The sequence below is a fragment of the Topomyia yanbarensis genome, chromosome 3 (assembly GCF_030247195.1).
Source record: "Topomyia yanbarensis strain Yona2022 chromosome 3, ASM3024719v1, whole genome shotgun sequence".
In the NCBI taxonomy this organism is placed as follows: Eukaryota; Metazoa; Arthropoda; class Insecta; order Diptera; family Culicidae; genus Topomyia; species Topomyia yanbarensis.
This window is the reverse complement of record NC_080672.1, coordinates 305,021,031-305,043,581: the sequence shown is the minus strand read 5'-3', so window position 1 is coordinate 305,043,581 and position 22,551 is coordinate 305,021,031. Positions and strand designations below refer to the sequence as shown.

At 41.5% G+C, this 22,551-nt stretch overlaps 1 protein-coding gene across 2 annotated transcripts in view; it reads right to left on the bottom strand.

Annotated features, from left to right (window-relative positions):
- Nucleotides 1–215: 215 nt before the first annotated feature.
- LOC131693239 (uncharacterized) overlaps nt 216–22,551 on the bottom strand; it is a 41,792-nt gene continuing 19,456 nt past the window's right edge. The window contains exons 2-6 of one of the 2 annotated variants that reach the window (XM_058980900.1): nt 14,956–15,400; nt 14,728–14,883; nt 13,757–14,666; nt 11,581–13,658; nt 216–11,342 (exon numbers count right to left, since the gene is read on the bottom strand). In XM_058980900.1, the coding sequence (XP_058836883.1) occupies nt 11,323–11,342; nt 11,581–13,658; nt 13,757–14,666; nt 14,728–14,883; nt 14,956–15,169 (3,378 nt within the window). In that variant the 5' untranslated portion in view covers nt 15,170–15,400 and the 3' untranslated portion in view covers nt 216–11,322. The remainder of the gene's footprint in view (nt 11,343–11,580; nt 13,659–13,756; nt 14,667–14,727; nt 14,884–14,955; nt 15,401–22,551) is intronic. The other variant, XM_058980899.1, reaches the window with a different exon arrangement.

Here is a 22,551-nt window from a genome sequence, read left to right as displayed (position 1 = left end):
CTATAGCGTAGCGATTTTTGGCATCTGCTTTGTGCGAAGTCAGAAGATAGACTGATGGAGAAATGTTTAAAAAGTGTCTATAATGATGAACAATTCTATTACGCAGAACAATTCTAAGACATTGGGTTAAATTTTGGTTGTAAAGATATTAACTAAAAGGACAGATGTGATACGGGCGTTCTTTTAGTTCAAAAGTGCAGAAATAAAAAACTTGCTTTATTATAATTCTGATTTATTTGTTTCAGTTTCACCACATTTTAGCTTGATAATAGTGTTTGATCGATAATTCTTTCCTACTGGCTTAGCTATAATACAGGCGCTGCAGAATAAATGTTTTCATTATAGGTTTCCTTCAATTAGTTTTCGGCCGATAAATTTATTTTTTTTTTGCATATTTTTAATTATTGTATAATGCATTTTGTTTTATTTATTTAGTTACACATTTTAAATACATTTATTTAGGATGTTGTTTTCACTCATATATAATTTCAACAGTTTCACATTCTTCCCCAAACGCTATTGTTTATTATTCAACCTATGACAATCGACGTCAGCCAAATTTTCTGGGTTTGTGAGGGGAGGACAAATTATCTCTGTCATTTTAGAGAGAGAGGGATAATTATGATAAATTAAAAATAAACACAAACAAGTTGTTTCTTGTGCAACATAGCTTACTGTACCGCCATGATAGTAAAGTCTTGTATTTCCCATCTACAATTCAACGAATGGATGTTATGCATATTGGTTCCTATGAAAGGATAACACGGTTTTTTACTGGTTGATGCTGTTTTTTTTCCTGTACAAAATTGGCTATGCTTGGCAAACTTTTCACAAAAGTTCGCATCTATTTGTTGTTATAAGTTTACTACATCGCGAGCTTTGATGGGAACTCCGTGTAACAGAACATTGTAGTGGAGATTCTCATTTATGCTTTTCTGGTCAGTGATTAATTTTGTTTGTTTTAAAATGGCCAAAACGCTAACTACAGTAGTTGAGGATTTTATAACATTTAGCTAAAGACCATTTTTCGGAATGCTACATCTTCCTAGTTATTCTAATTATATTTACATTTTCTATTCTCATTTTTCACTTTTCCGAATGAGGAAATATAAAAAAATGGAACATTTTTTAATGGACAGTGAAAAACAAAAGAAAACAAACAATTTATCATTTATTTTATTTTTATTTTTTGAACAGGAGCGCTCGTGCCGTGAATAGTGGAAATTGTTGTTGCCTGAGGTTACTGGCTTACCTAACTATTCCACAAAAAACTTTCCAATAAAAAGGTCTTCAGCTAAATATTATTCAATCATTATTATACATTCCAATGTATCAACTTGAATAGTTTTACGAGACAGGCTGGCAAATGCTCTGTATTCTCTTTGTTGAATATGTTCTTTTTTGTTTAGTAGTTTGTATTACTGGTAAGAGTTTGAGTTAAAATTGCTTTATATGCCTAGCAGTTCCCCCGTTGGGATAATGTTCAGTTATGTTGATTACAAGTACTACAAATACACGTGGTTCTTTAATAATCTTCTATCAATATTGGAATACAGCTGAAATGTATAGACTTTATCTTACAAAGTTTCTGTCATTTTAAAAAACAATCAAAACATTTAAACCGAATAAGAAAATTTCAATTTTCATGAAACGGAAACAGAACAGAAATAACTCGATTGTGGGAGGTTAAAAGTTGAGATTTGATGATCGTTGTTCTATAAATGATTGATGGATAAGCAAGACTAACCAAAGCTTTTCTGAACAAAGGATAATAGATGAAAGTTATAAAAAATGTCAAATATTTACATTGATTGCTTCTCCGATTGAAAAAGTTCGGTTTGAGTGGTTCATCAAATCTCTTTTCCGTTATTTCAACTCTTCAACATATCGGCGAAGCTACTAGCTAAGACTAAATTCCTATTATACACTTACAATGGTACATTTCGGTCTTCCCTCGATTACGCCGTTGTAGCTACGATGTCGTATCCCGGGACCAAGGCAGTCCCAATTCAGACACTGACCGCCCATTGGTTACGGTATGTCGGCCCAAACTATCCCCGGCTATAGGTTCGAATGCTCTGATCGCGTCTTCCGCGAAGGCCAGCTACGACACCGGCTGCCTTACCGTGTAGTGCGATTTTTGGTACGCCACCGATCGCTTCCGTCGCTGTTCCTGTAGGGTACAAGACACAGAACAGGTACAGGTACAGGTAGAGGGCATCAGTATAATCAGTGTGCACGGAATAGCGACTGGCGCTAGCAGGCGCGGTGCGGTGCACACACGGTGCTTAAGGCTACGGGAACCATTATCGACAGGTTTTGAAAACCCCCGGGGCCTGGCGCGGGAGGAACCAAGAGGGCATGTGGGACTTTTTATATGCTGAAGGGGGTGCCGCCTATGCAGTGTTGGGTGTGCGGCGCAGATGCGGTTCGATGATTAGCGGTCACCGGCGAGTCGCGTTACTTTTTTGATGCATTTGATGTGTGTTGTCGATTCTGGTTGGATGAAGTCTTGTTTTTTTGAGAAATATGTTGGTTTTGGTTGTGATATACGGAATTGAGGATAGCAAATGCGAAATAGTTTGGTAACAACGAATATTACAATAGATTTAAAAAAAACAAGCGGTAATAACATCAGTCTCAGAGACACGTCACCTAGTGACTAGAAAGAAATTTTCGTCTAGTCGCTAGGTGTCGTGACTATGACTTTCTACAGTTAAATCATGTGAACAGTTTTTGTATCAACTGACAAAATTACTGTTTAATTAGACGCTCATATAACTCATAACCAAATTATCAGCGATCTCACTCATGAATCTGGGACTCTGAATTGTCAAATGTACTATTTAGTCCCGAAAAGACAAAGCTCATGGTGATGGAATCTGGTTCTAAGCATGCCAATACCAGCCTCCAGAGTGTTGACAGATGTAGAATATGCCGCGATCCCCTACCGTGTTGGACAAAACGTCCAAGATCTTGTGATGTGTTTCTATAGGTATCAACAAACGGCCGCCTCACGTTACAGACTGCTTCAGAATGGAATGAGCACTCCATCTCTTCAATTGACATCATCGTATTGAATGATAAAGAAGTTAATGTTTGAGTTCGAACAAATTCTTCACACGCCTGTTAACCGCTAGTTATCATCCAATTGGAAGCTATCCACGGCTCACAGCCGTGGAAGCTATCAATAATTACCTTGCTAATGTAAATTTAGACATACATAGTCAGCTGAACATGTGCCTTGCCGTGTCTTCACCATTTCCCTGATCGGATGGAGAGGAGAAGGAGGGACGAACGGTGGGAAAAGTAACAGCACAAAAACAAACAGGTAAGTAAAACTTACAAGTATTCCAAATCGCCTGCGAGAAAGCCTAAGGCTCTTTACCGCATTGGATAAGGAACTTTAAGGTTCAAGTTACCTTTTTTAAGCATGTGTTAGAATTGAACGCTTGGTAGTGTGCGTAGAAAAATTTGTGTTCAGCTTTGCCACCGGATTATCCATTTAAACCTTTTTAAAACTCTAAAAGAAGAATATCAGTCGATTTATTAGATCATCACGATTCAATTTATGCAAAATACCTGCTGGAAAAACCATCGGCTTAGCTAAATAGTGCTTTTGACAAAGTGGCTGTGGTTTTTTCATTGCGCAGTTGTGTTGCGTACCCCAGCTCGGTGTGGTAGTGTGATAAAAAATCACAGCTACTTTTTCAAAAGCACCATCCAGCTAAGCCGATGGTTTTTCCAGCAGGTATTTTGCATGAATTGAATCGTGATGATCTAATAAATCGACTGATATTTTTCTTTTAGAGTTTTGAAAAGGTTTAAATGAATAATCTGGTGGCAAAGCTGAACACAATTTTTCTTACGCATACTACCAAGCCTTGAGGTAACTTGAGCCTTAATATGCCTCTGAGTTTAAGTTGTTGAAACAGGGTGTCGTCTATGTAAGGACAGCCAAAAACTTAAAATCGCTATTGCGCTACTGCTGGGCTTATCCAACTTGTAGAAATTGGTAGTGCGGGCTCAGCACCAACGAAATCAACTGATGCACCTGTCCTGGCCAATTCGCCAGCCATTTCCAGTAATACCGGAATGTTCGGGCACATAGACAAGGTAGATAGTGTTTACAATGCTTAGTTCGCTTTAATTTGAGTTTGGCATGCAATCAGTAGCTCGGATCGCGATTTGTCCAAGCTAAGGGCCTTGATTGCAGCTTGACCACCGGATCAGAAGTTTCTAACTTTACCAGATAAACTTTGGCTAAGGGCCGAATGTATCCCGCACGTTTTCTGCTTGGAATAGAGTACAATATCTGCCCAGCGAGTGAGATTGTTCCAATCTCATTTCACGACAGTAGACACCAACATTAGCACGTCCATCCATCAGAGAACCGTCTGTTTAACATGCCACTTGCGTTTGTTATTGTATTTCTATATCATCCATCCAATACCATTGAATTCGCTTACGTTCTAGAGATGGAATGTTCCTTCGCCGACTGCTTCTACAGGTATACAGATATTTTCACTTCGTTGCCGGTCGATGAAACAGCAAATCAAGCACTACGCGACCAAGAATGTAACCGTCAACTATTTGAAATACGGCTCGCACTATATGATACGTGCCAATCGAGCCAATATATTCTGATTCGGGATGTGGAGACAACTATCTTCGGAGTTCCTACGAGGCTCAGACATTATATTCAGACGAAACTGGCCCAATGTCAGGGCCCAAAGACTTCTCTATTAGCTTGTCAAATGCTTCATGGGACAGATTGTGCATAGAAGCTATGTTCCGAGCAGCGTCGGAAAAACTCAAAGGTAACTGTTATGTTTATACCTTTCGCTGAATGTTTTAGGCTACGACCTTATGGATGACTTTGGGCCCTGGGAAGTACCATTTTCCTTCTAATTAGTAGCCAGCCAACGGATCAGCAAATAGTCGAATTAAAAGCCAAGTTCGCCATTGTGCTTACCAACCGTATTTCAAGTCGGATGCTCAGCCTGTATTCCAACCGAAGCGACCAGTTTAATACGACTTGGAAGCCTTTGACAAGGAGGAACGGAAGTGGCTGGAAAATCATCACTACTGTCACCTATGCGGTTTGGGTAACACCCATGATGGTGGTGCACAAGCCGAATCGCTCCGATCGAATTTGCCTAGATTTTTTTTTGTCAGATTAAACAGTGCTCTCGTATTAAATATCTAGATACTTGCAATCCTGGAAGACATTTTCAATCGGATGGCAAATTGCGCTAATTATAGCCACATCGATTTGTTCGATGCCCACCGGCAAGTCGGCATTGACGAGGAATGTACGCATGTTGCGATAAACAACCACTAGTAGCTTTATCGTTTTAACCGATTTTTTTCTGGTGTCAAGAGCGCTCCCGACGCTTTTCAGTAAATCTTGGTTGCCATATTGAGTACATCGACGATATCCTAGCCGATGGTCGCATAAACAGAAGCTGTACCGTGTTCTGCAGCAACATAAGAAGCATGGATTCACGATCAAGTTCGAGACCTATGGGTCAAGTGAAGTACCTAGACCAGCTTCTTAATAGGGACGGTATCCGTCCTGTTCTGGGCCGGGTCAGACATGTTAACACGCCTTTGCCTCATGATGTTCCGATGCTTCCATCGTACTTGGGTACGAATAAATGTAACTGAAAGTAACTGATTTTTTTTTTTTTTTTTTTTTTTTTTTCGAGAGTTGTCCTACTGGAGCTGTAGAGCTAGGTTCTCGGAAGGGCTCCCCGTCAGAATCACATACTACAATTTGCAGACGAGACAGGCAATGTCGCCCAATAAAACACTGCAATAGGCCAATTGTAGCGGGCCGTGATTCTGAATGTGATATTCATTGTACGGTTCAGGCATGTGCGGGCGTAGGGAATCGCGTGTATCATCGCGAAGGGCTCGAACATTTGTACGTTAATGTGCTCGATCGCGTGTGCGTTTGTATGTCGCGTGTGCTAACGTGTAACTTCGCGTGCATAAATTCTATTTCATAACCGTGTGCCTTTCGCATATTCGCGTGTGTTCTAGAATAATCGCGCGCGGACCGTGAATCTGATACTTAATTTTTTGTGTACGGTTCAGATTCCAGAAGGAAGTGGGTTCTTCCATATCATTAGAGTTCCCAATCATGTCGTCGTAGAACGCGTGGTCTAGTGGATATGAGCTTTATTTTTTTTTTTTTATTGGTCCAACTGAATGTATAGACCTAAATTGCTAGAATGAAGGTTAAAGATTTCCGGACGTGACCGATTCATGATCGCGCATTTGCGGGTTGGCGTTTGAGATCGCGTTTGTAACTTCGTAAGTACTAAAACGTTCACACAATTGCCGCAGTGTTATCAAGTTTACGCGATCGCGGGCATAGGTGTGCGTAGATGATCGCGAAGGGCTTAAGCGTTCGTATGTTGACGTGTTTGTCGCGTGTATGTGACTTCGCATGTATAAATTCGATTTTGAAACCCTGCGGCGATTCATATATTCGCGGATGATCTTTAGTTTTCGGTGTACGGATCACATTCTGACAGGGAGAGAGTTACCCCATATCACTAGAGTTTCCGGTCATGTCGCCATGGAACGTTTTGTCTAGTGGATATGGTAGTTATTTTTCAATTTTATTATTTTTTTAATAATTAACAAGGACCTAGATTGTTTGTACCGAGGATAGATACTTCCGGACGATCCCGATTCATGATGGCGCGAGCGCGGGAGTTTGTAGGTTGACGCTTGAGATCGTGTTGGTAAGTTTATGAGTGCTGAGATTTTCACCTTATCACCGGGGTGTAATCATGTTTGCGAGTTCGTATGTTGCTTGGAAAATCGCGAGGGGCTCTAACGTTTGTGCGCTGACGTGATTTTGTAACGTATGTTCTTGAATGGTTGCGCGAACCGTGAGTCTGATATTAAATTTTCAGTGCGCGGTTTGAATTCTGGCAGAGTGGGATCGTTTATATCGATAGGGTTCCCGGTCATGTCGCCATGAGACGTGGTGTCTAATAGGTATGGGCGTATTTTCTTAAATGGTCCAGCTGAAGGCATGGACCTAGGCTTCTAGGATCAAGGAATAGACTTTCGGACATGACCGATTCGTAATCGCGTGCACGATGGCATTTTTGTAGGTTCCCGCTGAGACCGCGTTTGAGAATGTGTGAGTGTTAAGACGTTCACTATCACCATCTTTGTTGACCCAGCTGAAGGCGGGTGTAGAATGGCAGTATAGGACTCGAAAAGAAGAAATAAAAGACAATATATGAGAGACGTAATAGATTAGGTAGGTACAAGATACAGCTGAAGTTATGATCATCACATGAGACATACATTAGTACTTCAAACACTACTAATACTTGAATAGCCAATCACCACACATAGCACATCCTTTCTCAATTATCTATTTGTTACTGGTTGATTGTTGGTTATGAGCTGGTGAATAGAGGAAAGGTATAGAACAGACAAAAGGCTCATATCAGCCCTCCCGGCCTCCCCGACACACCACTATCGAGGCGTATTGTAATCAACATCTTGAAGCGGGCTTCTTATATAAATCAAATCCTCAGTAGTCATAATGTTTGGTGGAATATTAACATGAGAACTAATTAACCTCTAGTAGTAGAACTTAGTGCAAATAAAAACTAAAAAGAGCGAAGGTCCTTATATTTAGATAACTCTATTGAATATATTGTGGCTTGATGATGTTTATAATACCGTCAATCCCATCAACCTGCGAGAGGGAAATGTAACTGAAAGTAACTGATATGATGATAATGATCTATAGATTCGGACTCATCATTCAAGTCGAGTCAAGTGCAGTACGTAGATCACATTATCGACAGTCGCGGATTACGTTCAGTTACGGCAAAAATTGAAGCAGCTGCCACTTATTATCCTTTTTGGGGACCACCAACTCTAATGGCAAGTTTGTTCCCAATATGCGCAAGCAACTGTATCCACTCGAAAACCATCTTATCATTGTCTCTGCCGACGTTTCTTCCTGTGGAGTCAACGGCAACGATAAATCACATGTTCCCGATGAGGCTACAGTCAGCCAGACCGCGAAGGTTTGGCCATAGTTCTCGCTGTCACAAAATGCTTTTCGGACGCCACTTTCGTTTGAACATCGATCGCGAGCCTTTACTCCGTATCTTCGGTTCCAAAAAGAAAACACCGGTCTATATCGCAAACCACCTTCAGCGCTTCACGTTCAACCTGCTGGCACCCAATGTCGACATCGAGACCGTACCCATCCACAAGTTTAACGACGTAGATTTGCTCTCAAAGTTGACCAACCAGCACAGCAAACCCGATGAGGACTACGTCATCGTGAGCATCAACCATGAAGAAGGTCTCAGGTCGGTAGTATTTAATACGGTGAAAGTTTTGCCTCTCAAGCAGACTCAAGTAACTCCACTGCTTCGAAAAGTCTACCATCACGTTTAGTACCGTTGGCCACAATCCAAACTTTCGGAGTCCAAAATCCAACTATTCCAAGCTAGAAATGAATCATTCTCCGTAGTAGATGAATGAATCATGTTTGCCGAACAACTCGTCATTCCATCGAAGCCCCGCAAGCGATGCCTCAAACAGTGGCCATCGCGCCGTGCAGCGCCCTCTCTCGAAGCTACGTGTATTGTATTGTCAACTGTGTGCATCCTTAGCCAGATCACCTCCTCACTCCCCACTGCGTGGCAGCGCGTCTATGTCGATTATACCGGCCCGATTGAAGGCGAGTATTACCTGCTCAAAAAGGAGTGAAGTTGCAGATAGCCCACCACAAAACGGAGCAAGCAGCAATCACTGTCGGGGAGCATGTCATAGTCTCAAAGCGGGCGCTGAAACAGCTAGGCGTAATGATCGATGACCGAATGAATTTTAACATCCACGTCCGCTATGTTTGCGAGAAGGCTGTCAATGTTATAAACGCTTTTCGACAGAATTCTGCCGAACAATGCCGGTCCAAGTAGCAGTAAGAGGCATCTTCTGGCTAGCGTATCATCGTCGATACTCGGGCATCTTCTCTTGGTTGCGGTTGGATACAGCGGAATCGGGTTAAGCTGAGTAATACGTTCAGGCTCATGGCAGCGAGTACGCACAGGACTGTCTCATCAGAGATAGTCTGTGCTATCGCAGGAATGATCCTTTTCGGCATCATATTAGTGGAAGATAACGAATGCTAGAAGCGGAAGGGAATCCGGTGAACACGACCAACATTGGATAAATAGCAGCAAGATTGGGACTCGTCGGCAAAAGGAAGGTGGACTCACAGACTCATACTGGTTCTCTCGACCTGCGTAAATAAGTGTCATTTTGAAGTGTAACCTTCTATCTGACGTAGTTCTTGTCTGGTCAATTGTTTCAGACAGTACCAACATCGGTTCGGACATGCGGACGTCACAGAAACACCGGAGCATGTGGTCTTCGAATAATCGAGGTTCGACGCGACACGCAGGTCATGACCGTCTTACAGCAGAGATGGCGATTTTTTCTTTATTAAGGATATGGCGTGATGAACAGCGAGCAACAGTTTCGACAGAGCAATTAACGCCGGGAAACACTCCGCAGGAGTAGGTTAGATCCAGGAACGTCAGTAAACCGGACGCCATGCTCTACCCGGAATCGCCGAACTGACCACGGCAACCTACCGGTTGATCCGAAAGAAACATAGCAAAAAGCAAAGAAGAATCTGTATCGGAAGAACTTCTTTCGCCGAGGATAATCTAGATCGACCGCCGGTGACTACACTGAGTAGACCGCGATGAAACACCACCAGTCGGGGTCGTCGGAGTACTAGCGAACTGGATGCCCTGCTCCACCGGAATAGCTGAACCTCGGCACCTGGCTGGTTGGTTCGGTTTCAGAAGTACTTCTCTCGTCGGGAATTTCTTCATCGGAGTAGGTTAGACCGTCGAAGACCGAGTATTTCGCGAACCATTTGAAAGCTCAACGAGGAAGTTTTGCTACATGGCATAATGAATGAGCTAAAGGAGCTGCGGTGCTAAATGGCACCGGATAAGAAGCCAAAGGGTTGTGGTACTGAATGGAACAAAGGAGTCGAGTTGTAGTGTTGCATGGCACAATCTGGAGTTTGTCGCTTAATTCTCTACCCACAGCTAGCGCTCGTACTGCCATACAGAAATTGTCACGGTGTGGGGATGGTCGAAAACTGGGATTGTATCGAGGGTAGCTTACCCTACTGAAGCAACTAACTACTAAGTAGTTGGATTGGAGTGTGTGCGATGCACATAAAAAACCCTTCCCCGTGGTAATACCGTAAACTAGTGCCGGGTAGCCCGCCGATCCACGTTTTGATAAAACTCGCTGGAACACAATTTAGAGTCTGAGAACTAGATGTCTTAAGCTTCGAATTTGGACGATGGATCGTCCTAGCGAAGAAATGAAATTCGCAGAAACTTGTCTCGTACTCATTGAAAAAAAAACACACTTGAAAATGTGTCGTATAACAGTTGGCGAAATTCCTATGGGTGCACAAAAGATTGTAACTCGGATTCGTTTCGCTACCCATTCACATACTTCCAGACTCTGGTCCAGATTTGAGTTGGCGTTCATCGTTTCGCCAGATGCTTTGCAGTTTGTATTCGTGATTAAATGAGAAGTAATAATTTCGTAATGCTAGCGTCTTATGTTTCAACTTTTTTAATGCATATGTTTTAATTCCGGTAAATCTTGCGCTGTTATAGTACAAAAGAATCAAGAATGTCATACACCTAAATGGAATATTTAACATTTTCAAGATGCGCATATTGCATTCAAAACCAATTAACGATCACTGTTCAACGTTAGGGAATAACCCCGTACTGTCAAACTTAGTCAAAATCCCTATCAAAACTATTGTTGTCTATTGTATTGCAAACAGGTTATAAACTTGCTAATATTCATTCTCGCTTGTTCTTCCTAAATCGGTATTACATGATCTGTTTCAAACGTCGCTGCTAGGGTATCTGTCCAAGCTAAAGTTTATGCTATGCAGAAGAAAAACTTAATGGAAGATCCATTTGTCAGTGCTCAAATCCTACAATAACGCATCGCGATTTGCTAAACATTCTACCCGTAATCACACACCAAAACCAGGCGGTCTAAAATAAATTTTAATCAGTCTTTTGGTCCTCTAAATTCACATCCAACGCGTGAAACCGCTCACACATCTTATCAAATGCAGTATGTTATGATCCCAAATGGAACATGCTCAATGACCACTCAAAACCATCGCCTCCGCGAGCTATACACTAGCATCTACACCATTATCATCAAAATAAACAACAATGATAAGTATGTACGCCAACACACGGTCATTTAAATAAGCGAAAACGATCCTGAAATGAAGCAAAAACCGTGGAAAGTCCGGAGAAAGAGAAAGAAAAAAGAAAATAAAAAGAAAAAAAATGGGCTCGATTAGAACTAGAGATCAAATTTAACAATTAATATCTATCCTGAAAGTAAATCCACACACATGAACCTTCACAGGCTGCTACCGAGTGAAACGACATCCCGCCGACACGTCCGGTACCGATAGAAAAAAAAAACAACGGTGAGGGTAAAAATTTCACCTACCTTTGCCTTCGCTAGTTTTCTTCTTGATCGTTTTTCCCGAGCTGCTCCGCTTCCGACCTCGTTTCGATTTGGTCGGGCTGTAGTCCATGTCTCTGGTGTCATCGTCGTCGAAAAATTCATCATCATCCATGACGAAGCGATGGTAAATGCCATTACCGCGCAGGGTACCATTTGTCGCTGCCACTTTGTGAACGGAAGAGGAACGTGAGTGTGAGGACAGTGCCGAGCGACTGCTGTTGGAATAGGAGCGAATTTTACGCTTCCGGGAAGATTTGCGTTTCGGGCAATCGGTTTGAAGGTACTCGGAAAAGTCAGTACCCATGCTGGTAGCTATCGAGGCTGAGGAAACAACCGATGCGAGTGTATGGCTCGAACTGCAGGAAGCATCATCCTCTTGGCAATAATCTTCGTCGTGCGAGTAGCGTTTGCGCGAAATTCGTTTGGATTTTTTCTGTTCCAAAGCGTCATGATACTTCATACTACGATCGGTTGGCCGTATTCGCTCCCGCAGACCGGATTTGCGACGTTTCACAAGCCGGTAGCTTTGTTGTTGCGACGGAGCGTCGTGAGAGGAATCGTCCACGTCACCGTAGTACGGTTTGTTGTTATTGTTATTATTATTTCTGGCTATCACAGGAACTTTTGTATTGGCGCCGCCGTTGGCTTTTGAGTAGGTTTGTTTTTGACCGGGTATCTGCGGATCCCGATTCAGTCTTGGTCGCCCACGGGACTTTTTCATACGCGCTTCACGACTATCGTACTCTGAACTTTCCTGATCGTTGAAGTCACTGTCGTGCTGTTCACTACTCTCCGATTGGAAATGTTTTCTACGATTGTTAGGCTTTTTTCTTATCATAACGTCACTATCATTCGACGTAGCATCTTCACCGGCGTCATTGATAAAATCGCTATCACTTTCCACCTTGCGATTAGTGTGCGTTGCCTTTCGAGCCGGTTTCTGTGAATTTTGCTTTTTAACCTGAGTTGATTTTTTCCTTCTATAAACTGGCTCTTCCTCCACTTCTTCTTCTTCCTCTTCCTCACCGTCCACATCATCATTGCCGGAGTCTGCCTCCGTAGCCGCGTCGTCATCTGTGTCTTCTTCTTCTTCTCCTTCTTCATCGGCCACAATTTGTTCATCGTCACTTTCACTGACGTTTGCGTCAGCATCATCTTCTTGTTCGACACCCTCCTCATCGTCGGAATTATCAGGGGGTTCCTTTACTCCATTTCTATAACTCTTAGAATGGCCAATATCCCGCAAAAGCTGCGACTGTCGCTTTCTTAGAATTTCCATCATCGGTTTCGTATACCCCTTTATATAATCCTCGCTCTCGGTATACTCCAAACCTCCAGTTGGAGTCCCATAGTTTCGTTTACTTTCCAACTCCCGAATTGCGTACGTCGGATTACCAGTATATTTTATGACCACTTCGTCCATTTGATCAGCTCGTTCAAACTCTTTTTCCGCACGTTCCCGTGCAATCTGGTCAGGATCCGTACTCAGAATTTCCGACCAGGAAAACTTTTTCTCCTTTTTACAACTCTCCTTGCCATTGCTAACAATGGCCGAGCCATTCTTCTGCCCGTTTCCAGTCTTAGCTGCCGGAGTTCTAGTACTCTCACGCTTCGAACGCAAATTCTTCGGCGAAGTTGTCTTATTGTGCAACGTACTCTCCCGATATGGTAGCACACCCATCTTCATCAACGATTTTACATGGTTGATCTTGTTGGTGATTTCAGCCTCGTCCTGGGTGGTCAACGGTTCGCTCAGCTTCACAACGTCGTCCACCTTAAGCTTAAAATGTGACTTAGATCTACAACCGAGACGGCACAGTTCTTGGTAGAAAAGATCTCGCAGATAGTCGTAGTCTGGTCTCTCGTCGTACGTCAAACCCCCGACGTAGTGAAGAAAATCGCCCAAATACTGGGGACAATCAGCACCGTAGATCAGCTTCAGCATTTCGCGCACGTCTGTCATGAAGTACTCCTTCATACGGTGCACCTGTTCCGGTTGGTTAAGAAGCTTCTCGTCCTTCCACGGAAGAAAACCGCGGCTCCAGAAAATAAGGTTGTAACTGAAAGAAGGAATTAGTTCAGTTTAGTTGGGTAACTTTCGTGTATCAGTGTTTTATAAAGTACTAGCACAAACGTTACACCATCCAAAAAAACTCACCCTAAACACTCCAAATCACTACGCCTGGCATGAGCTCCCATGTGTGCATCACGCGACGTAAACTCCAGCGTACCATCATGCGCCCGCCGTTGATCCATACAGAACGGTCGGTGCTGTCCGGTGGAATCAATGAATTTCGATGCCAGCCCGAAATCAATCAAGTGAATACGGTCCTCCAGGGGATCAGCGGTTGCTCCCGAGGAACTATTCCGCTTATCCTTCCCATTTTCCACCTTCGTTCGCCCATTACTCACTGCCACCCCGTTGCACTGACTGATTTGCACGTTAATTTGTTTAAAGTTTTCGCTAACGTGTTTCGTCGTTACCTTATAAAAGAACGACTTGCGCTTCTTCTTACGATTCTTGACATCCTCTTCGTCGCTATCGTCCCGATAGACGATATTTTTCAGCGGACGTAGATAGTGCGACTTGATCATATCCTGGTAGGTTTCAGATTCAGCAATTGCACTGCCTCGGCACGAGCGCACCGGATTAGAGCCGCTGAATTCCACTCCTCCGATGGTCTTCTTTGGCGATACCGTCGGAGTCGAGGTCAGTCCATTGTATCCATTGATGGTGGCAGTCTTGTTTTTTGTTGGTTTTTTACCGCTCTCGAATAGCTTCGTACTCTTCAGATTGGCCAGAAGAGAAGTGGGAACCTTTCCCAGCATCAAGTTTTCCGCTTTTATATCCGAATGGACGTAGCCCTTGTCATGTAGATGTTCCAGTACATCCAGAATCTGACAAGCAATGACGGGAACGCTTTTCGGATCGACACGTTTGTTCTTGATTAGCGAATGCAAATCGCGCTGGTAGCGCTTCAGTATCAGGAAGCGGTAGCGTTCATTCTTGAAATAGTGTGAACCGGAAGCAATGTACTCCGGCATGCCGGGTGGGATAACGTTAGAGTCTGCGATAATTGAATTTTTATTCTTTATTGATCAGTTTAAAATAGATGCTGTTGTACTTACCCGATGCCTTCGCCGTGTTGAGCAGGGCGTGAATCTCCACAAACAGTGGCCCGTTAGAGTGGGGTTCGATTTTGACGACGTACTTTGCATTCTGACTGGTGACCGGCTTGAACACATCGTCCGACGCTAGGAAGATCTCACCAAAGCTACCTTTACCTAGAGAACGATCGATAAACAAAAGAGCAGTTAAAGCATTGATATACCTTGAATAAATCGTAACAAACTAACCAATCGGTTTCCCGATGCGCCAGTCTTTCAGTGTCAGATCAGTCAGGATGGTACCGTCGACAAATTCGCGGGTCAGAGTAAAGCTCACATTCAGAGCTGGACTGCCGTTGGGGGTTTCTGCGAATGAAACCGAGTTCGCGGCCGCCGCCACCTTCTGTCGCTTCTGCGGTGTTTCGTACTGATTTTCGCTGTCCGCAGCATGTCTCTTGCCCATTATCGTCTACCACTTTTAATAGTTGGGGGTTTAGCTTGTTACTCTTGTGCTGTGCAGTTTGCTTCTAGGTATCTCCACCGAGCTATCGGTTTCGTTTGCGAGGGACGGTTTTTGCTCGCTTCGGTAATGGTGTGGAACGTAAGTGCGAGTCCGTCACTGCTTATGAGACGCTGTGCTGTGTTTGTGTGTGGTGGTAGGCTTCTTTATTGATAATATGTGTCGCTGATGTAACTGGGGAACAGAGGTGAGAAAACGTCTGGTTATAATCTTTGCGCTTACTTTTATAAAGCGGTTTTATTCTTGGAATATTTCAATATATGCGGGATCGGTTCAGAAATCTGAATGATTTGTTTATGCTTTTGTAGTAGGGTTCTAAGTAATCAGCACAATACAGTAAAATACAATAAAAAAGTGCAATACTTGAACCAATAGACCTCTCATCTGTTGGCGGTAGAACTCATTAATAAATTGCAACTATTAGGAAAAAAAAGTATTCCGCTTTGATTTCCCTATGACATAAAAAATGCTCCTGTTTCAGTAGTAAAAACCCACCTAAACGCGTATTTACACCTTCGGTGAAAATGAACGTGAACTTGATGGGCACCAAATTGTTTTTTTATTATCTTACTTATTAGAGCACAAAAATACTACAAATATTATACTTAGCGTATCCATGCTCAATTATTCGATATAGGTAAGGAAGGGTTGATAGGGGTGCAACACCCAACCGCACATTGCACCTTCCATTTGAGACTAGGTTCAGTCATCACCGAAGAACCAATGTGACTTTAATTCAGGAATATGCTCAGAATCGGGGTCTACCGGAAATATCAATAGTAGACAATATATTAAAAAAAACCTTTGTTTGACCATTAGTACTCTAGACCTACAAATCGAAATAGTTTGATGATCGTTTCGATAGACTTGAACCTCTGAGGTATTACGATTATACCGGTTTATATAGGAAGTTCCTATTGGACCACAGTGACCAATCTGTAACTCCGGAGCCAAAAGTCAGATCTGAATGAAATCCAATAGCAGCCAATGGATTGTGTACCTTTCGTTTGAAATCAAGTTTGTAAAAATCGGTCAAGAATTCCCTGTGAAATAGGTGTGACATTAGTTTGTGAACTTGGACAGCTCCCAGCGGGTTTCAAGAACCGCTATAGGTGGCCAATGTGATCAAAGCTACTTTAATTGGTCATTAGTGATCTAGACTCGCAAATACGAGTATTGTTCCACCACTTTTGATTTTATGTGTATTGTCTTCGAAATATTAGTTCGCTCAGACTAAAATAATGGCCGTACTGCGTGCCATGAGTTGGATACTGTACCGGAAGAAATCATTTCACCGGAAAGATCTTTCCGGAACGTTGAAATCAAGCTTTGCTAATAGCGCGGGGAAATATATGTCGTCGAAGATTAAAACTCGTCGCAGCAAAAATCCATGAGACGTTTCTGATCGGCTGATTATTTCTTATTTACTTCTTCTGACGTTACTCCGAGGGGTGCAACGTCCGACAATATCGTGGATTCGGTCGAACATCAAACGAATCGGACTAACGAAAGATGCTTGTCGGACGAGTTTTTCTGTTCGCAGGAGTAGACTTGTTGACAGAACCCACCGCTGAATTGTCAAAGAAACGTCTAATGGATTGCCTAATATCCCTTTTTTGCAGCGTAGGGAGATTGATGAGAGCGCAGTAAACGGTTTTGCTGGGCATCCGACGAAACACAAACCTGTACCAGTGCGTATGTATAGAGATTTAGACAATAAACATCATCAAAATCACAAGTGTTGCGTTTGATGAGTCCAAGTAGGATTCAGCTATGAAGTGCTCTGCAGAAATTGGAGCAAGTCAACAACAAACAATCGACCCATCCATCTGCCCAATAAGAAACAAGTTGGAATAGTATCTTTCAGGAAAAATATAAATAGAAAACAAAGCCCCTATGCTTGGTTGACTACAAACAAACACAAATACCCACAAGCATTGAAAATTGCTAAGCGTTACCTTTCAGCTCCAGCAAGTACTGTTGTGAGCGAAAGATTTTTTTCCACTGAAGGAGGCTCAGCATCATCGTAATCGGTTACTGCCGGGGAACAGCAAAATGATCATCCGTAAGAAGCACAATTTTAATTATTTGATGCGACGTAATCAAAAAATTCGTCGACTTAAATAAAATCATAGGTAAATTCTTTTATTTTGTTTTTTTTTGTATACCTTATATTAGGCTTATTTCAAAATCAGCGAATATTTGATCCATCTCTACTAAAGATGTAGCAAACTTTGTTTTCCATACTATGATTACGGAACAATTATAGACGCGTCGCACTTTTTGTTCATAGCTTTCGAAGTGGTTGTACGTCATTTCCCGGTATACCATTCCCCGGAATACCACTTCCCGGAAAACTATTTCCCGAAATGTACCATATCCCTGAATATCGTTTCCCGGAATGTACCACTTCCCGGAAAACCATTTCCCCGAAAAATATTTTTTTTATCTTGAGTGATTATTGTGGTAAAAAAACAAGATAGCGGCAAGATTGCAAAACTGTCATTCTAAAGATTTAATCTTTTCGATACCGCGATGTTAGAAAAATTTATTTAAATTGATCATTATATGAACAGCTTACGAACGGCTTTTGGTTTTGAACGAAAAAGAAACTTGGAAGGATTTAAAAAAATTGAGGGGGGAATAAAAGCCATCCAAATGGATGGGATATCAATGAATTAAATGGGTACCAAAATAGAAACAAATACTTTCCAATTTTCCCACCGCAGGTAGTGAAGAGGTGAATAAATTTCATTAATTCATGACCGTCTAATTCCTGACTAACAGGCCCTATATTTTGCCTCATATTTGTTCCAAATTTTGCGGATTCAGTTAAAATGGTATATTTTCAATTCTTTTACAATTTCGAATCGATTCCTTCGCGTGGTAATCTTCGGTGAAAAGCATAATACACCACTGTAGAATTTTTAAGATTTGGAAATTTTGTTATTGAAATAAAATGATATAATAATTGTATATATTATTAATTCTGTCCTATAGTTTTTAGGTAAACTCCAAGCGTACTAAAAACTTCAAACGCGTTATTTTTTCAAATCCACTTCAAACCACGAGCTTTGAAATATTCGCAGCATATTCTAAATTATTTTCTCCAGCGACGTACGAAGAATTTAGGTAATAAATGATGTCTGTATTATGATCTGATTTTCTTGGCCATTTTCAACAAATTTAAGACTAAGAGAAACGAAAGCAATGAAATTGAAAGATGATATTTTCAGCGGTTCGCGTAAAATTAAAATAACGAAAAAAAATTCTACGTAAGTCACTTGCTATCGTTCTAAGGAATCGAAGAAAAAACTAGTTTTTGACACTAGGTCAAACATTACAGGAGATAGTGTAAATTCGTAACGATCAATTTAGAACGCCTCGAAATGCGGCCATTTTTGAAATTGAAAAGGCAGTGTTTTCCACAACGTTGGCAGCATTTTGATTGATTTTCATGAAGATTAGGTAAAAGGTAATGAAAAAATATAAACATTTCCTAAAATTTAGTCATAAATATTCCTGGAACCTTTGAAATTTTATAGATAGTGAATGTATTTGTCTGCCTTCTTATAAATATGCATTCTTCTTTGGAATTTTGTGTAGAATGTTATTTTAATCTATATGAAGTTTCTCTGAAAATACTCTTGAACTTTCATTGATTTTTATTCTCACTAATATTTGTTTACAGTAACAGTGCATTGAAAATGCCTTCATTTATTTTAAATTTCACTTCGTATTAAATTTTTTTATGTGAATTGGCCTTCTTTGGAGCAATAACAAATCAATGGAAATAATTTTAGAATTTCATTGATTCAAATAAAAATAAATACAATGAAATGGATGCGCCTTCTTTAAAATTTTCGTAGCATATTTTTGAAACGTTATTAATTTTAAATTAAATTACGACCTTCCTTGATATCGCCTTCTTTTTAGCATAAGCTATTTTCTGAACCTTCGATTGATTGATAATGATTTCAAATAAAATTACATGTGCATGAGAATTAGTTTTTCAAATTCATTAACATGATCAGCGAGCAAAGACAAGCTGTGAAGGGAACCAAACAAATATTTGAGTATCAACATAGTTCTAAATGCAAATGTTCTCAAAGTACTTCAGATTTCAATAGTATAACAAATTGCCGAAAAAAGTACGTTCCGGGAAATGGTACATTACGGGAAATGATATTCCGGGAAACGGTTTTCCGGGAAATGGATTTCCGGGAAATGGTATTCCGGGAAACGACATACAATCGATCAAAGCTACTTTAATTGGTCATTAGTGATCTGGACCCGCAAATACAAGTATTGTTCCACCACTTTTGATTTTATGTGTATTGTCTTCGAAATAAAATATTAGTTCGCACAGACAATTTTCAATTTGAACGACGCATTACTTATATTTAAAAATAAAAAAGATAAACGCTGTTGAAGTGCTGACAGCAACCATCCCGTGGATTATTCTGGCCGTACTGCGTGCCATGAGTTGGATACTGTACCGGAAGAAATCATTTCACCGAAAAGATCTTCCAGAACCTTGAAATCAAGCTTTGCTAATAGCGCAGGGAAATCTATGTCGTCGAAGATTAAAACTCGTCGCAGCAAAATATCCCTTTCTCGCAGCGTAGAGAGATTGATGAGAGGGCATTAAATGGTTTTGCCAGGGCATCCGACGAAACACAAAACTGTTCCAGCTCAAGACGATTAATGTGAACGGTGTGATACGGTGCTCAAATGGTAACTCCATATTCCAGAATACTGCGTAGCAGTGCGTACACTCAAAAAAAGTAAACGTTATGCCTATTGATTTTACACATAGATTTTTGCAATTAACGGAGGCATATAGACACTATTTGCTGGCATATAAACCTAATGTATTTACAAGAAATATTAATCTTACATTCACATTTCATAGCTATTAGGCACACAAAACCCCATTCTATAACAATATACACATATAACTTATGTGTGTACATACATAGTTTATACAGTTGACACATAGAAGGTATGTGTCAACTGTATAAACTAATTCGTTTCTTCGCAAATCGTGGGATTCAAATGATGTTCATGTCCCTAATACCCATTTCGGGGTTCGCTATATGCGATTATAAGCCAACGTGTTTGGTATCTTCTAGTTGCTGTACAACAAGTGCTGATGATGAAATGTGTAGTGCTGTAATCGAATATGGTTAGAGTAGCACAAATTAATCTTCAGCATAAACGTACAGCAACTATGAATCTATCTCGCCTTGTGCAGGAAGGGAAAGCTTCCATAGCTTTGGTTAGAGAACCGTATTTCCATAAAGGAAACTTCTATGTTGGAAAGCTACTTAACCCCGTCTTCGTAGCTTTCAACAAAAATGGCATGACAAATCCACGTGAAATGCCTCGTGCATGTATACTTGCGAATAGTGCAATTGACGCTTGTCGTATATCGGACCTGACAACTCGTGATATTTGTACTGTCATGGTAAATATGACTGTTGACAACATAAACAAGAAATACGTCTATTGTTCGGCATATTTGCCGCATAATGAACCATCACCTTCTGATGATTTCAAAAGGGTTGTATCATACTGTGGCAGAAATGGGTTTCCTCTCATAATCGGCAGTGATGCAAATTCCCACCACATAATTTGGGGCAGCTCTGATATCAATTTGAGAGGCACCGAATTGATGGAATACTTAAGTAGTACAAATCTGCACATTCTTAATGCAGGAAACCGCCCAACTTTTGCACGAGCTGGCAGAGAAGAGGTGTTAGACGTAACTCTCTGCTCTGACAGTATTACGCATGAGTTGACAAACTGGCTCGTACCAAACGAGCTCGAACCGTCGTTATCTGATCATAAGTACATCGTCTTTGATCATTTAAACGTCTCGCTAGATATCGTCACCTATCGTAATCCCAAATCTACGAACTGGGACCTCTACGAAGAGGGCTTGGCGACTAGGTTTCATGGGTATCTTCCGACGATTGAATCTCCAAGTGATTTGGATGAGGTCGTGGATAAAACAAGCTCACTCATAGTATCAGCATACCAAGAGGCTTGTCCGCTTCGAGTTATGCGTGCTTCTAGAGGAACACCTTGGTGGAATACCGAACTTGTTCAACTCAAAAAGTTATGTAGGAGAGCTTGGAATCGCAGACGCAGGGACGGGTCGGAGGCATTTAAGTTGGCTCGCAAAGCATACAGAAATGCCCTTCGATCCTCTGAGCGAAGTGGTTGGAAAAGCCTCTGCACAAATGTCTCAAGTCTCAACGAGACTAGTAGATTAAATAAGTTACTTTCGAAATCGAAAGACTTTCATGTCAGTTCCATTAGAACTGCTAATGGTGAATACTCGTCTGACGAAGATGTAGTACTCAACTGTCTTTTTGACACACACTTTCCAGGTTGTACGGAGCCATCACTGACGACTGCCCCTGAGTTATTTTCAGGCAGTTCTGATTCTTGGGCATTTGCTTGTAGAATTGTGACAACCGAATCGATCAAATGGGCGATTAAAAGTTTTGCTCCGTATAAGTCTCCGGGAAAGGACGGAATTATTCCAGTTCTACTACAAAAAGGATATGAACACTTCAAGCATATTTTGAAAAAGGTTCTTACTTGCAGTCTTGCAACAGGATACATTCCATTAGCGTGGCGGGAAATAACTGTCAAATTCATTCCCAAAGGTGGCCGCGTCACTTATGAGGAGGCAAAGAGCTTTAGACCGATCAGTCTGACCTCCTTCCTTCTCAAATCAGTGGAACGTTTAATCGACCACTACATTCGGGATGGTAGCTTGGGCGAGCACCCGCTGCATGCAATGCAACATGCATATCAGCGGGGGAAGTCTACTACCACCCTGTTACACAATGTTGTCTACAACATTGAAAAAGCTTTTTCACAAAAGCAATCAAGTTTAGGAGTTTTTCTCGATATTGAAGGTGCTTTTGACAACGTGTCTTTCGAATCCATTTTGGAAGCAGCACGAGATCATGGAGTACCTTCATATATCACGAACTGGATACACGCAATGCTTAGCAACCGACATCTGTGCTCATCGTTAAGACAAGTAGAGATGAGGAAACTGAGTGTCTGCGGATGTCCTCAAGGTGGTGTGCTGTCACCACTTCTATGGAACCTTGTCGCCGATAGCTTGTTGAGAAAACTAAATGAGCTTGGGTTTCCGACGTACGGTTTCGCCGATGATTATCATATAATGATCACCGGTATTTGCATTAACACACTTTTTGATTTGATGCAACAAGCCTTATGTCGTCGCTGTTGTGCTATCTTATGACAAGCGCCATTTAGCACATTTCGAGAAAAACGAT